Below are 17,726 nucleotides of genomic sequence, written 5' to 3'. Positions count from 1 at the left end.
CAGTTTTTATTAAAATATATTTGGTATGTAAATATGCCTAGAATAACGTTCACAGTAAGATACATTAGTTCTAAAAAACTTGTCAAATATATAAGGATTATTAAACAATAAACGAGCTTTCTATTTCAGTTTTTAATAACGGGAATATAAAAATAGTCAGTCAAATCTAAACTCTATATAAACTTTTTACATCATAATACTTATACAATTTAAAATGAGAAATTAGGAAATTTCTATTTAAATAAAAAGGTGATTAGATTTTAATGTTGAATGAAGCTCCACACGAGCATCCTTCCTCTGCTACTGGGTTATTAGTAACTCTAAAGGCAGAACGGATCAGTTCTTCATGGTAGTCGATCGTAGAACCTTTTATGTATTCCAGGGAAGTGCTGTCAACTACTACTTTTGCTCCATTTTTCTCAAATACCCTGAAAACAAAAACCAATAAAAATATGAGTTTCATGATAGGCCTACTAATACTAATACACACAGATTTTGTGATTAATATATTACATAATTTTCATTATCAGAAATATTATTTGATAATAAATCAAGGTAACTAGAATAAATGTTTTCTAGGTACATTGATAATAATCATGCACTAATACGAATACTTTATTGTTAAGAAATATTGTTATATTGTAGTAGCATTACCTCATACGGTACTTCAATTATTGAACCTCTAGAATTATCAAGAAGAGCAACTCATACTTCTTAACCACATTTATAATTCAACGTATTGTTCTCTGATTACTTGTTTTTAATTACTGATTATGGTAGGAATAGAATCAATGGTGCTTTGCTGGATTCTCCACTATACTAGGGGATTTATTAATCTTGAAATTTGTGGGCACTCAAAAACATTTATTCAGTGATTTAGAAAAAAATTATTAGTTTGATTTTGCGTTTAATGTTCGGTCGAACGTTATATGTGAAAGTTAATACTGTCGCTTTTTGATAGTTATTTTTCTCACGTACTTCTACATCTTACGACAGTGCCGCCAAATGAAAGAACAGCCCTTTTACTGATGAAAACGAGAGAAAACAAAAACTCATAGGCATCAAGAAAGAAAACCTTCACTTATATCAGAAGCTGACCATTCTTTAATTATAAGACAGGAAAAGGAGGGAAGTTTTGGCTAAAACAACTCGAACTATAAATATATTATAGTATATACTGTAGGCTATTGATCATAATCAATTATCGTCAGAAGTGTAATAGTATATTTCGCACCTAGGGCCGAAAATGAGACTTTTCCGGCTCGAAATCGGTTTTCAAACCGATTGATTGAGAGCCGGAAAAACATTTTTGCCCATGGTGAGAACGTTATTTTTCGCCACACAGAAAAATAAACAATATAAATATGAGAATAATTGTTTATTAGGCACTTTCGAAAGCAAAACAGGAAGGTCATAGCTCTAGCAAATCTGAGGTAATCTGAATATTAGGAAATTGTCCAAGTATTTTTATTTTTTATTCTGATTTGTCTAAATAACCTAAAAGATTATGTTCAATTATGTAAGAGGTTGAGTTTATACTTTTTATTCTTCCAAATGACAATAAGATTATATTATTATAAATGATTTGATTCTTGAATAATAAACACAAATAATAAAGTTTTTGAATCAGCTGTTTTAGCACACTTGAAATTTGGCCAATCTGAATGTCAACGTCAACAATGCTTGTTGTCATTGACTTCGGAAGTTTAGGTTAGAAGTTCTATCCTACTCTGAAAATCGAATTTGAATAGTTTATAATATATATCTTATCTGTATTTTATTCATCCAAATAAAATGATAGTATCTTATTGCAGAATACTTATTCAATTCTAGAAGCATAAACTGATTCCGTTTCATAAACCATTTTGTAAACACGTTCACATCAAATCAGAATCAGCTGATTTCAAGGTTATTTTACAGCCCTAGGGCCGTAAAACTTTTACCGGCCTGGTCAGAAAACAATCATTTTCGGCCTCCATATGAAGCACGAAAACCAGCTCATTACATCCAAGTGGGGCGAAAAACATTATACAGAGTTGGTGAAAATTATGGAACCAGCTCAATATTTCTTTTATACATATTTTTGAAAATCTATAAATAATCTAAACTACCAAATTTTACTTTTTTTAAGTGTTAGTAAGCACTTATTGGTAGCCTCACATCTATTCAAATATTTAACCAGGACCTCCTATATGCTATAGGAATATACCATAGTATATAGGAAGTCCTGATTTAACCCTTTGAACTAAAAATTTTGATCTGTCAGATTTTTAATGTACTCATTTATTTCATTTTTGTATGATTTACTAGTATATTTTAATGTGAATAACTTTGAACCAGTTTGAAATATCGATGCGCTTTAAAATGATGAGGTTCTTGCCATTCATTTTCTCTTGCAAGTCTGAATCAAAATCATTTATCATAATGACTACCTTCCCATGTAAAAAAATGAGGTTGGATTCAATATGGCGGATCCAAGATTATATATTGTTTTTCAAAACGGAATGAGGAAACATATGGAGCCAATTTAATTTACCTGTCCTCTTCTGTAACGTTCTTATCCAATTCGAATTTGTATTGAAATCCTGAACAGCCTCCTCCTTCAACAACCACACGTAAAAATGTGCCATCCTCGGAAATCTTTTTCAATCTCTTCACACAATCATCACTGATTGCAACACTTTCTGCCGGCGAACCGGAAATATTCGGGCTGACCGAACTCAAAAATCTGCAATTAGAAAAGAACAACGATCAATGCAAAAGCGGCACCACACTAATTTAGAACTTGGAAGTGAAAAATGGTACAGACCGGTACACAATTTTGTTGTCAAAGCCCATAATGTACCGTACAATAATGTATCACAATATTAAAATGATGAATCTATATAGATCGAATAAAAATATGAGAGAAAATTTTGAATGTGGTTGTACAAACGAAATGGAGGTACCTGAAGCAAGCTATCGGTGATATGAATTATGATAGGTTTCCGAGATTTATAGGCTATGAAGCACCCTAGTCGAGAATATTCTACTCGAGAATATAGTAGTGTCTTCTCCTTCTTCGATGGCGCTACAGCCCAAATCGAGCCCTGGCCTCCTCAATACTGCGCCTCCATCCATCACGATCTTCTATCCTTCTCAGTATGGCTTTAGACCGAATCATAGTACTATTGATGCAATTGAAAAACTTGTTGAATATGTTTTGAATGGTTTTGAACTCAGGCAACCAGTTGGATCTTTACTATTGGACTTGAGCAAGGCATTCGACTGTTCTCTCACTCTATACTCTGCAAAAAACTTGAAAAGTATGGTATTAAAGATAAGGAGCTCATGCTGATCAAGAGTTATTTTAAAAATAGAAAACAAATGGTTAGCTTGAATAGTGCAAACTCAAATTTCCTTGATGTAACCATGGGGGTTCCTCAAGGATCAGTCCTTGGCCCTTTTCTGTTTCTGGTCTTTGTAAATGATTTTAGTAGAAATGTTTCTGTCTTTTCAATATTATATGCAGATGATACCACTCTGGTACATAAGGACGTTGATATAAAAACTGTTCAGGATACGCTTGGAAGGGCTATGGATGAGTCTAAGGTTCAATGCCAACTTACTTAAGGTAAATGAGAGCAAAACAGAACAAATAATATTTTCTCTCAACAATGTAAGTACTGGTAACCTGAATCTGAATGATGATGTTTTCAAGCCTGTAAAGTTACTAGGAATGTACTTAGATAGTAAACTCAGCTGGGAGTATCACCTAGTGAATTTATGTAAAAAGCTTTCTAGAGTAACATTTCTCTTACGAAGACTGAAATATTGTGTAAACCTTGATGTAATTAAAATGATTTACTTTGGTCTCTTCCATTCACACTTGATTTATGGAGTAAAACTGTGGGGCAACTCATCTTCTTCAAAAAAAGCATTTATATGGCAAAAGAAAGCACTTAGAGTTTATATTTGGTATGAAATACAATGAATCTTGTAGAGGAATTTTTGTAGAACACAAAATTATGACCTTGCCTTGTCTGTATATATATTATAATTTAATCTCAGTAAAGAAAAATCTGTCTAATTTTGATAAAAATATTTCTATACATTCACATTATACTAGACATAGGGACGATATAACTAGACCTACAGTTAGATTGACTAAAACTCTAAAAAGTCATAAGTACCTACAAATTCGCATGTTTAATTTACTACCAGATAATGTTAAGAAGTTACCATTGAAAACGTTTTGTATTTCTGTTGATAAATGGCTCAAGTCTGAAGTTTCTATTCTGTCAATGAGTACCTGGGTTATTTCAATGTATATGTGTAATTTTGTTCGTTTCTATAGTCCAACTCGTGTTATTTTACTACAATATTTCAATGTGTATTTGTAAATTTGTTCATTTTATAGTCCAACTTGTGATATTTTACTTATTATTGACGAAGCCTATTGCTTACATTTTTGTAATGTTGTTTTATGGCCAATAAAATTCTTGATTCTTGATCTCTTGCCTTCCTTCTCCAATTCCTGATGCGAAGAAGTTCTGCTGCATCCTTTGAGATGCCATTCATCACCCATCTCAGTCTTGGCTTTCCCACCGGTCTTTTGCCTCCTGGTTGTCCCATATATATTTTTCTGGGAGACCGAGTGTCTGGCATCCGCTCCACACGCCCTGCCCATCTTAAGCGGTTCAGTCTCGCATATACAGACAGAGGTGGCTCTTTATAGAGTTCATTATTGTTTCTTATTCGCCAGACACCCTCATCACACACAGGTCCATATATTCTACGCAGCATTTTCCTTTCCCAGCGGTCTAGATTCGCTGTAGCCTTGGATGATAATATCCACACTTCACTTCCATACGTGACTACTGCTGTGCGTATTATAGTTTTATATATTCTGATCTTTATGTTCCTATGGACACTTCTTGACTTCAATATCTACAGCATAGAGAATAATGTTTTGTTTCCTGCATTGAGCCTTTTTTTAATTTCTTTCATCTCATCACTGTCGTCCGCTAGTATATTAACTCCCAGGTAGGTAAAGTCATTCACATTCTCAAAGCTATACTACCCCACTGAGAGGGTTCTTCTGTTGTGATGACGTCTGCTTTGGTGCATGAACTTGGTTTTTTCACAATAGTAGTGTCTACTCCTCTTGAATAGAATTTAATTAAATTACATGTTCGTATTTGTCACACAATTGAATTTGGTCATTTCAGAATGAAGATAAAATTTTCTTTAGATGGTACTGTACTCGAAAAATTGTGGACTTAGTACTTAATTGTGAAATAGTACCCTTTTTTAAAAATTGTTTACTCAAGAAATGTATCGGATATGATGCCATTATTAAGTAATGATAATAAAAATTGATCTGTTGGAAGGAAGAATCCAGCCGGGACAGGAGCATCTCTCCTTCTTTCGCCCCACCACACCAGCTGCCTTGAGGAGGATCATACGCTCTTTCAAACCCTCAAAAAGTCCAGATGTGTTTGGCATGTCTGTGAGCATGCTTCGAGAGGTTGTTGATGCCATTGCAGTTCCTCTCTCTGCATCTGTCAATGAGTGCTTGAGGTCTGGAAATTTTCCTGATTTCTTGAAAACATCAAGAACTGTCCCAGTCTTCAAGAAGGGTGATCGTGAGAACCTTCGTAGCTTCAGGCCAATCTCCATAACTCCTGTCTTTGGCAAGGTGATTGAGGCAGTGATAAAGCCTCAGCTGGAGGCCTTTTTCGAGGAGAATGGCCTGTTCTCCAACATGCAGTTTGGTTTCCGAGTTGGGAGATCAACAGTGGGTACAGTCGACCATGTGGCTGAGCGGATTGATGCTGCCTTCGAGGATGGTGAGTCTCTTGCTCTTGCTCTTTGTGATCTGAGCCGAGCCTTTGACTGTGTGGACCATGGCATTCTTCTTAGAAAGCTGAGCTTTTATGGTCTTAGAGACTCTGCCCTTTCCATCTTGGGCTCTTACCTTTCTGGAAGGACTCAGCTTGTCTCCCTCAGTGGTGCTGACTCCCGGACACTTCCGGTAACTTTTGGTGTTCCTCAGGGATCGGTGCTGGGGCCTACACTGTTTCTTGTTATGATAAATGACCTCGACGACCACGGTTCCTCTCTGATGTTCGCGGATGATGCATCTCTACTGTCATCGGGTGCTGAGCTTGAGCGGGTTTTGGAGGCATCTGCGGAGCATCTTCAGTCTGCCACTTCATGGTTCCTGGCTAATCGATTCCAGCTAAATGAGGACAAGACCCAAAGGATCATCTGCAGCTTGTCACGTGAGCCGCGTGACCCTCAGAATCCAGTGAAGCTGCTGGGTTTTGTCTTGGACAGCAAACTCAGCTGGAACAGTCATATACAGCAAGTAACCAGTCGACTCTCCCGCATTTGCTTTCTGCTGCTCAAGATGAGGGGCCTGGTGACTGAGAAGTACCTGATAATGATGTATCATGCGCTCTTCCATTGCCACATTACCTATGGCTTGCTTCTGTGGGGTCATTCAGCGGGGGCTGCTGATGTGCTGAGACTGCAAAAGAGGGCTATAAGAATTATAACAGGCAGCGATCATCTTGCCCACTGCAAGTCCATCTTTGCTCGCCTTGGTGTACTGACTGTCTTCAGCCATTACATCCTCCTGTGCTTGGTGTATGTCAAGAAGATACAGCATACTCTAGCTGCCCGTAGTGACATCCACCGCCACAAAACCAGGCGCAGTGAGCTGTTGGATATCCCAGGAGACGCCTCCACCGATCACAGGCCAGTTACAGGATTTCAGCCCTGAAATTCTACAACAAGCTGCCTAATAGTGTGAAGCAATTGGATGAGGTCGCCTTCAGGAGAACCGTCCGGAAGCTACTGTGTGCAAAGGCATACTACAGTGTGAACGAATTTATGAGTGATAATTTGAATTTTTATTGAGAGCATGAGCACTGGATCACTGCCATCTGAACTGTTACAGTTTTTTTTTCATGTGTTTGTACGTGTTTTGATTTTTTGACGCCATCGATCCCACAATTGTGGGTAATGGATGAAGCTGAAGGTATTAAGGTATTAAGGTATAAAAATAGAAATCTAAGTAGGTACCCTTTTTCAAAAATTGTTTAGGCCTACTTACGACATGTTTCGGTTATGATTCCATTATCAAGTAAAGATAATGGCATTATAGCCGAAACATGTTGTAAATAAACCATTTTTAAAAAAGGGTACTTGGATTTCTATTTCTATTTGTCTCGACCTAAAGTGGTTGGCAAGCAAGTCCACAATTTTTCGAGTACAGTACGATCGAAAGAAAATTTTATCTTCATTCTGAAATGACCAAATTCAATTGTGTGCGTACTAGTAGCCGAAGTAAGTATCATCACCTGGGGACTTTAGCAGCGCCCGAACTTTCCACAGGGACAATAAAAGGAATGTTAGTAGTCGCCACCAATTCCAGATCTATTAGACACCAGTATTGCAACTGTGAGAAGTAAAATACGGTACTGATGTAACAACCTCCTAATATGGACCCAAAATAATACTGCTTATAATTTCTGGAAAGAGAATTCAGTTTCGGTTCTCAAATCAACTGCAATTGAGTACGGTAGCCTACTGTATGTCTTGGCCCCGGCTACTTTAGATGTTGGAAAACTATTTTTAGAAAAGAGATTCATAAGAAGTGGACAGGAATGCAATATGAATTAATCGTGAACATTTAAGTGATACTTAACCACTGTGACTTAACTCTTGGGGCCGATTTGAGGGATCCTAAAAACAATTAGCAACACCGTTTGTAGGCCTATGTGTAGACCGTAGTTCTTATTTTTTACAAGCCCTTAGGAGGGACTAAGAATCAATTTTGGGGTATCCCAAAAAAGGTCAGCAGTGTTTAAAACTACTGACAACACTTTTTGGGTTTCTTCCTATTTATTAAGGAAGGGAAGCTTAAAAGCTATTTTTTTTTATGTAGTTGGCGTAGTGGGCACCACCCCTCCAATCGCATAAAAATATCTTTCAGTAAGTATATATTAGGTTGGCTTTAAACTATCAGTGTAGAGAAATATTAAAAAAGGCACTACCAATATACATAATATTTGCGATAATTTTTTAATCATTCAGATTTGTAGGCCTATCAGCATTTCAATATTTTTATAATAATTCAATCATATCATATTGTAGGGCTATGATATTATAGTGAAATATAATTTATATTGTTTTTAAATAGAATTATATTGATAATTTATCAATAAATTATTAGTAAATACATTATTTTAGCACTTTGGGTTAACAAATTTGAAATGTCAAAATTTAACCTTTTTGAAAATAAAAGTGGGAGACATTTGCAGCAAACAGCTGATCTAATGTTATGTCGTCTGCTTGCGCAGAATAGAAAAATTTATTACAAAATGGCGTATCTTTCAATTTTAAAAACAACTCTCAGTTCTATTTAATGTCATTTCAGTTGTTACTATATGTAATTTCAGAAGAATGTTTGCACATAAATTACGGTGAAATACAAAAATAGTATGTAATAGCAATTATAAAGTATTATCTTACCGCAAATTTAGTGCACTGCGCATCACCATACGCCCTACCGAAGCCATCTTGAATATCTGATTCTGATCTGCTGCGATTTGTGATGTAACGAAAGGCATTGTGGGATTGCTAATTACAGTAGTACAGTGAATTTTTATCAAAATCGACCTTCATGACTGTCAGCAGTCTTGTTTTATAAAGTGATTTTGTTAGTTTACCTATGTGGTTTGTGGAATATTTAGTAGTTACCTGAGTGACCTGTGGGTTCTGCTGAAGAGTTTCAAGAGCGTATTTGGTTAGTCGACGCCAATGTTCAGCGGAACCGTACGGGTGAAACTATGCGAGGCTTGCGGGTTGAGACCTACAGATTTTCAAACACGTTTAGGGTTATGGGATCATATCGATCCCTATGTGGCCATAGATGTGGATGAAAATCATTTGGACAGATCTACAACAAAACCAAAGACGTCCGAGCCTGTGTGGAATGAGTTCTTCACTCATGATGTTCAGAATGCTGCCAACCTAGGACTGACGGTTTTCCATGATGCCGCCATTCCGCCGGACGATTTCGTAGCTAATTGCACAATTTCCTTTGAGGAATTGTTGCAGCGAGACAAGGAAGCTGTCGACTTTTGGGTATGTATCATTTATTATAGCTTGGTATAATATGTAAGTGTCTTATCAATACATTACTTGCCTTTGAACCTAGCTTTACCCATGACGTGAGGTGTCAAGCGCTAGTGTCATCCGATAAGATTCACGTTCAAATAGTACTGTAATGATTTGATAGTTTTTAGTTATTCAAGCTGAACAATATTCGGACAGCTTTTTATGATGAATTCTTTGTTTTTATTTATATTTTCCGTATTACTATTCATATTGCTTATAATTACTCATACCAACACGAAAATGTTTACTCGTATTCTCTTGTTTTGGAGTAGGCTAGTCTACGGTACACTATTAAAATATTGTTAAGGGTAGATTTATCATTAAAAAATGTAAGTTTATTCTTATTTTGATCAATAAGCATTGGCAATATAAGTAGCTAGCAAGTTGTCATCTATAATTTGTGAATTTTAATGCAATAATTGATGAATATTTAAAAAACTACTTAACTGTATGACTTCTTCTGCTACGGTAATTATTTTTTCATTTTTGGTGTAACTTTAATAGAGCTTTGGTAAACTTTTGCAGAAAAAACATTACCTACCGTACTGTACTTAATACATGCCATGCCATACCGAGCTTCCCCCGTGTTTTAATTTATTATGTAGATAAGAGCTGTGAGAGTCATAGCGAGAGAAGAAATCCTGAACATGAAAGAAATCTTTAAATAACTTTGCATGCCATCACTAGGTAGCCTACTCATTACGTATAATACAGTGCTTACTGTTTTTGAAAGCTAATCTGAATTAAATAACGCGATGAGTGCTGTACATTCTTATAATGGAGGATCTAGTTTATCTCTCAATGTTACCCGCAGCATACTCCATAAAACGAACCAAAGTCTTTCAAATGCAGCAACTAAACCAATGAATAGGCTTTCTATTAAAGTCAGGAAACTAATGGTATGATCACATTATAAGCATGTATGTGCAAGTACACATCAAATAATGAATGTGCTAAAGAATATCTGGGAAGAGTCATTGAAACAACTTGTGACTTGTCTGTAGCTGCTCATACTGACCGCAACCAGCAAGTGCATACGTTCAATAGTACTATTGCTCTTTTCAGATTTTGTTTCTCATCTGCGCACTTAGACATTCTCTTGTGATCATACGCTTAGTTTTAGGAGGTTCAAACGTATTTTACAAACCCGTATTTTTAACTCAGTTTATTTTAAACAAGAGTTTATGGACGGAAATTTAAATTTTAAATTTAAATAGCCTATGGGGGATTTAAATTTTAATAATAGATTACTGTTCCATGGGCTCAATGTAGCCTACTGTATCGTCTATTAGTTGTTGCTTTGTACTGTATTGTATCGTTGAAATCGTAATATTTATTGTATTGTTATCATATTTTTCCATGTTGTCTGGCCTAATTATTCTATTTTACGACTTGCCCAGCGATTTTTCAAGACGACCGCTGCTGTACTCCCAGCACGGTAACTAGCTCGGTGTGTCCTACTCCCATGAATTGATAACTCACTGAGAGATTTTTAAAACTGTGGTCGCCTGTAATCTCACAAAGTAGAGCTGGGGCGAGCTCGGTGAGGCCTTCTTTGTCCTCACCTTTTTTGTCTTCACATCTTTCCCTTTTTTGTAGTGAGATGTGGTACGGGCATAATTTTATGCTTTTACATTCCATAAAATTCACTTTGTACAGGCTTGAAAGTTTCCATTATTTTAAAGCTGTTCAATTTGAGAGTATGCATGATGAGAAATTAATATTTTTCCATCAAAATTAACAAACGTTTATTTCAATTCCAGGTGGATTTAGAACCTCAGGGAAAAATACACATCAGAGTGGATTTAAAATGGAGCTCTCAAGGAGGTAAATAGGATAGATTTACTTCCATTAGGATTGTGTGATCTTCTGAATATTAAAAAAAATTGATAATAATATTCAGTAGGTAGTAGAATTTATTCTGATTGGGCGATTGGGTTTGTTTAATAATGGTAATTTCAATCTGACATAAACCACTATTGAAAATTTCTATTTTTTGACAATAAATATTTAATAATGAATTGTGTTGAACTTAAATCAATAAACTTAATTTTTTACATTAATTAACTTACGTTAATAAATATTAAAATGATGGCTATTTGTACTAACAAAGATGACCAGTACCAGACCTTTCAGCAGTATAACTTATCTGTTAAAGTCCATCTATTATCAGTCTCAATGATTCATTATCAGTGTGTATTGGTTTAGTTCTAAAACGTACGGACTGAATAGTAGATTTATGTACTCCTTTGAACTGGCATTCATTGGGTTTCCAGGTCCTCTAAGAGAAGTTATGGATGAAAAACTGCAAATAGACCTGTTTTCCGCCGTATAATACTCAAAACCTATTCAATGTAGAATCTCATACTGTTATATCAACAAGTGCAAGAATACTCTACCATAGACTAGACACATAGATTGTTATTGAAAAAGCAATTAGCCATTCATTTGCAAAATACCTGTGAATTATTAAATCATTGAATAATGTTATTCTACGTTGAACACTAGATCAACACGTTGCAGTAAATTAACTTAAAACAACTTTTATTTTATCAAAACCTATTATTTTCCCATGGTTGCATAGTTTTACACGATTAATACAAAATGTTATCAATTAATTAAGTAGCTCACATCAAAATTGATTTAATATTGGGATATACTTGCGTCATGAGTTTTGTAATTATAGTCTTCTATTGTAATGAATGTAGTATACACTTTGATGTGAGCATAATAATATTGTTGAATTCATGCCTTTTTTTATTTCAAATAGTAAATATCTACTCTTTTAGAGTGGTTAGGTCGGCTTAGATACCTGGGGTGTGTTGAGTAATTTGCATTAGATCCCTGCCTCTCCGTGGAATCACGCAATGCGATAATCATCACGCAATTTCATTATTCATAATCAACACGCAATCAAATATTGTCCATTTAACGCAATTTTAATTCCACAATCATAAAGGTATGCATCTTATTCTAACTTGTCTGACATGACACCTCTAACCAACCTGAAATGTTCAAGTACTATTTAGCAAATCCTACAATGTTTCCCACTACTGATCCCTTGACATTTTGAAAAAATCATAATGAGTACAAGAACCATCCAATAAATGTTATGCACAACCCCAGATTACGTGCTTCTATGCTTCTCCTAAAAAGATAATTGAATGTTACATACATTGTGGTGGATTTGGATGTAATGTAACTTTACTTACATAGAAATGTTTATTTTATATCACCCAGAACTCAAACATACATTATAAAGTTCTTATCGATTAGAGTTATTAACTATAGTATATTTTATGCGTTATTGTTTGTAAATAATATTGGATAAACTATTTACTATTTAGAACAATTGTAATTAATATTCAATATATAATTGGAAGTTGTGATAAAAATCACAAACTTCAAATATCTTTCCATTCCCATTCTTCTAGAGTATTTTCAATGTTGTAAATTAGTATAACAAGTAATTGTTGATTTTATTTTTTTCAATCTCCAATATATTGACCTCTTTATTGGATAATTATCAACCTTACCTATCCCAATGTTCTAAGTGTTAGTCCATTGTAACTTGTAACTTAGGCTTGTATCAGATCAGGGCAAAAGACTGGGATAGCAGTTAGGCACGAAGTGGCTGAGCAAATCACGGGCGCTCATTACATTAGGGATAAATTTACTCAGAATTATCGTAGGATATCAGACGAAATTGCTGCTATACGGACGCCACTGGTCTCCTAGTGCAATATGAACCTTGTGGCAAAACACTCAGCAACAGACGGAGGATATCCCTTCCCAGGTGTTCGACTGTTACAATCAAAACACACAGACGTCCTCCGTCTGTCTGCATAATGTGTCTTCTTACGTCTGTATGCAGACGTCTCATTTTTCCCCGTCTGTCTGCATAATGTGTCTTCTTACGTCTGTATGCAGACGTCTCATTTTTCCCCGTCTGTCTGCATAATGTGTCTTCTTACGTCTGTATGCAGACGTCTCATTTTTCCCCGTCTGTCTGCATAATGTGTCTTCTTACGTCTGTATGCAGACGTCTCATTTTTCCCCGTCTGTCAGTTTGTTTCTGGGTTCGCCTTTACGTATAAAAAGAAATTAATAGAGGCGAATAAAAAATTATATTATTGCTTTTGCGAGAGATTTTATTCTGTTCTAGAACCTCCTATTTAACTGTCGTCAGTAATTGAAGTGAGAATTATAATTATCATTGCATGATATTTCGGCTAATATCTTGGAAGTATTCAAGAATTTTGAATAATATTTTACATGATAGGCTATTCGAATACTTTAGCAGAACTAATGACTGCCTATTTAATTGTTTTAATGAATCATTTCTATTGGTGTTTGTGCCAGAGAAAGATTAACAGTACAATAATTATTATTTTGAGTTAAAAACGAAAAAGCTGTAATGTTGTTGGCCATTACCTAACCTAACTGGTTGGCCAATTTTTCTTTCGACTGTGGTTAAAAATGTTCCTTTCGTAGAATTATAGAAGGAGTGCAGAATGCTATAGTGAGATTCACGTTATAAAGTTGGCATCTGGTTAACATTGGTTTGCCATCTCGCTTGTCATAGGACAAAGCAAATAGCTCTTTTCTTTTCTTACTCTGCAATGTTGCCAAATTGTTTAGTCTTCACTATGAAGAAATATAATGAACTACCAGACTATTATTCAATCCCAATAATTACGAAAATGTATTATTTATTCACAAAACGATTTATATTTGTTCATGAATATAAAATATTTAAAGGTGCTTACAGACTTGAACGCCACGAACACGCGCATTTCACTTTTCATCAGCTGATGCTACGTGCATTATATCTGTACCTTACTCTCTCTCTCTGTACAAATACAGATATAAATCAGCTTATGAAAAGTGAAATATGGTTCGTGACGCTCAAGACTGTACGCAACTTAAGATATAATTGATTCATTATCATTAACAACTATCAACTAATAATATGATATCAGATGTACAGGGATGACTTGAATCACAAATATCCACTATAGGTGTTAGAAGAAAATTGGCATCTATTTAGTACTATCTTTTACATTGACTATAACGTGAATCTCACTTCGGTATAGGTTTGTGGTTTGAATTTTAGCTGTTTGTTTCTGCCATTTATTATTGGTTATGACAAGCTTATACATTGTGAAATGTCAGGAAAAATTAAGAATTTGAATTTGGTTGTGATTGCAGAGCAACAGAGCCCGAAGCCGCGCGAGTTCAAGGAGCGCCAGGGCCTGAACCGGCGTCGCGGTGCCATGCGGCGTCGCGTGCATCAGGTCAACGGCCACAAGTTCATGGCCACTTTCCTGCGGCAGCCCACCTTCTGCTCCCACTGTCGCGAGTTCATCTGGTAATTCATCCCAAACCACTGTCAATGGTCACATTAATATTTATCCATAGAATAACCACATAAGAAAACAAGGAACAGGGGTCCATAAATGTTCTTCCTGATTTGCTTGATTTGTCCACATGTGGTTGAGGGGTTTATTAATCCATCGGGGTACAAGTATGTGGTGTACGAATTATTGATAGTACATCAAAATATCAATTTGTTCAGAACCTAAAATGTTCTGTTTAATAATGTTTTAAAGGTGAAAGGGTAGGTTAGGGAGGTTCGTTTTTTTTTAAAATAGCAATACTGTATTTTAATATTATTCATAATACAGTGAACAGTTATCATCGTATAATGGTGCTAAATTCGATATTTTTAATATCGATCTTACACCAGGTAAGTTACCCCATCCATCTAATAAAACATAAGGGAAAAAAGAGACAGGAGTCCAAGACTTCTCTCTGATTATAATAAATTGTATAGTTTTTCTTGCAATCTAGTACAAGAACAATTGGAACTGAGGTACGATCATCATTTACAAAAACAAGAGACCAGGTCTGAGAAATCTGTTCTCTATAAATCGTCCAATTGGACCTGAGGTATATATTTATCCATCAAAGCAAAACACCGAAATCGAAGACAGAAGTCCAAAACTTGAGTATTTTTATTTTGGAAAAATATTCTGGGTATTATTAACCATTCTCAGTTATTTGAAGATTTCACCGGATTAAACCGAGACTAAACTTTTGAATTTCAAAAGCAGCCTGCAGATAGAAGAAAATGTTTAAAAAGTTTGAACTGCATTCGACATTTTCCTTCGAAAAGTAAACATATCCACACACTTGTGCATATCCTACCTCATGACATTAGTTTCAATGTAGGGAATGTAGGACAAGTTGTGAATTTATAGGCACAGCATTTTTCAAAATAAGTCAATTCTCTAGATAAACTCTAGACTAGAATATTAATAAATTTATTCTAGTTACCTTTTTATTTATTTGAAAATACTGTATATTGACGAGTACATCATGGGTCAATTTTAAGAACGATTTCCTGAAACTCAGCTTAGCATGACATTGGTCGTCTTCACACTTACCAATTTGTTGCCCGACATTCATCGGTCGAAACTCAGAACTGTAATCCGATTGCTTAATTCTCTCCATTAGATGATTCTCAGCCAATCAGAGAACAATTCTGAGTGTCTGCCGATATATTGGGTGTTTCAAAAAGAAAGACCCAATTTTAAACAGTTATATTTATTCGAAAAAATGGTGCACACAAACCAATTCTACATCAAATTACTCACAGAAGTATCAAGTTTTTGATGATGTTTTATAAGTGTTCTATGTGCCCTCCTTTTGATGGCACAAGGATGTACGCCATTTCCTCAACACCAACTTGCCTCAACGTTGGATAGAGCGCACAGGACCGCAAGACTAGGCTATGCATTCCTGGCCTCCATGGTCCCCTGACATAACACTGTGTGATTTTTCTGTAGGGATACGTTAATGATCGTGTTTATGTCCCTCCCTTAGCACTTGATATTGAGGAGCTAAGAACCAGGGTAACTGATGCAGTAGATACAGTCCGAGAAGACATCTTGCGAACAGTCTGGGATGAATTTGGCTACCGTCTATATGTCGTCCGAGCCTCAAAAGGAGGGCACATAGAGCACTTCCAATACATAATCATAAACTTGATACTTCTATGAGTAATTTGATGTATTATAGGTTTGTGTGCACCATTTTTAAAAGTAAATATAACTGTTTAAAATTGGGTCATTCTTTTTGAAACACTCGGTATTATATCATCCAACTGTCTGTCCAAGTGTAAAAAAACAGTCATTGTTACCTATCTATAGCAACCAATTACCTGAATCTTTCTGATTTGTTACATTCATCAACTGCTTGGTAATAAATCAGTGCTAAGAATCTTTCATAAATGCAAATTATCAATGTTGGATATAACCTTCCTTCGGACTATTTATTCATTCAAATGTCAGAAAAGAATGACTTCAAAATTGTCACTTGCATTTCAATTTCAACCATGCATCTACGCTATCAGTCTAAAAATATTACGTGAGATAGTGTTAGAAAATATTATAATAGTAGATTAAATTGAATGATATATAGGAACAGATAAAAATATAGATAGTATTGTTAATCACTTGAAATAGGATAGTTTTGTTCTCATCGTATTCTTTTCAAGTCGATTGAAAATATACAGTTCATGAAACAATGAAGATAAATAAATGATAAAGCATTAATTGGTGAATGAATGGAAGGAAAGGATTGTCATGAGGGGAAGTGAGAGGAACTTGATAATCCCATTTGGTAATTATTCTAATTGCAGGAATGGGGAGTTATAATTTCCCAAGTAGAAATGGAGAAATTTACATATTTAGTTATTTAATATTATAATTTGTCAACTTTGAACTCACAAAATTTTCATCGTTGAAAAAGTAAGGCTCTACTTACACAGGCGCGACCCAAATCGCAACGCGACTCCATACTGGGTCATTCGGCTACAAAGCATGTGCTATCTAATGGTGATGCTCAGACTAGGCGATTCCGGTGTCCACGACTCGGCGACTACGTTGCTCAGCGACTATACATGCTGGTCGCCAAGTGACCGCTTATCGGCTATTATTGATAAAATGAGGTTAGGAGGTTTTGGATATGAATGACCACACGATCAATAATATTATTGTTTATTTGGAAACTAAAAAGTCAAATTTTTACAATTACGAGTACATAATTTGGAGCTTGATATAAATAAACCGATAATTACAATTTAAAATGAGTCGAACATCCACTAACTTCTTGAATAGTGGAAATGAGCATGATAAGCGACTAAAGTCAAGGGGTACTCCACGGTGGACTGGTATACTCGCAACCTTGGTTGTTCGATTTGAATAGCGCCAGTGTGAATATCCAACTATGTGAGCCTTATTTAACTGGTTCTGGTTGGTTCCATTACCTAGTCACAAACTATCAATTTTGTTTTCTCTATTTTGTTTGTAAATTCTCGCTTAATAATTTTCTTTTCTTCCATTTCACAGGGGTCTTGGAAAGCAAGGCTATCAATGCCAAGGTGAGTGAAAGTATTATTAAATTAAAATTATTTGATTTTATCTTATTTCTTATAAAACTTTAAAGCTTTAGAATAACTCGTTTGTTAGTGTTTTATGATTCACATTTCA

At 35.3% G+C, this 17,726-nt stretch overlaps 2 protein-coding genes across 2 annotated transcripts in view; one reads left to right on the top strand and one right to left on the bottom strand.

The window, feature by feature from the left end:
• Window positions 1-113: 113 nt before the first annotated feature.
• LOC111046814 (iron-sulfur cluster assembly 2 homolog, mitochondrial) lies at window positions 114-9,079 on the bottom strand. Its single transcript, XM_022332453.2, has 3 exons — window positions 8,524-9,079; window positions 2,537-2,728; window positions 114-428 (listed from the first exon to the last, which is right to left on the bottom strand). Exons 1-3 carry the CDS (start codon window positions 8,619-8,621, stop codon window positions 254-256), a joined length of 465 nt encoding a protein of 154 aa, XP_022188145.2. The 5' UTR covers window positions 8,622-9,079; the 3' UTR covers window positions 114-253.
• Window positions 8,646-17,726, top strand: part of LOC111046812 (protein kinase C) — a 34,691-nt gene continuing 25,610 nt past the window's right edge. The window contains exons 1-4 of the mRNA XM_022332451.2: window positions 8,646-9,138; window positions 10,935-10,998; window positions 14,383-14,542; window positions 17,586-17,617. Coding sequence (XP_022188143.1) covers window positions 8,812-9,138; window positions 10,935-10,998; window positions 14,383-14,542; window positions 17,586-17,617 — 583 coding nt within the window. The 5' untranslated portion in view covers window positions 8,646-8,811. The remainder of the gene's footprint in view (window positions 9,139-10,934; window positions 10,999-14,382; window positions 14,543-17,585; window positions 17,618-17,726) is intronic.

Source organism: Nilaparvata lugens, chromosome 4 (assembly GCF_014356525.2).
Source record: "Nilaparvata lugens isolate BPH chromosome 4, ASM1435652v1, whole genome shotgun sequence".
Taxonomy (NCBI): domain Eukaryota; kingdom Metazoa; phylum Arthropoda; class Insecta; order Hemiptera; family Delphacidae; genus Nilaparvata; species Nilaparvata lugens.
The sequence above is the reverse complement of the archived record's forward strand: the minus strand, read 5'-3'. Positions and strand labels throughout refer to the sequence as shown.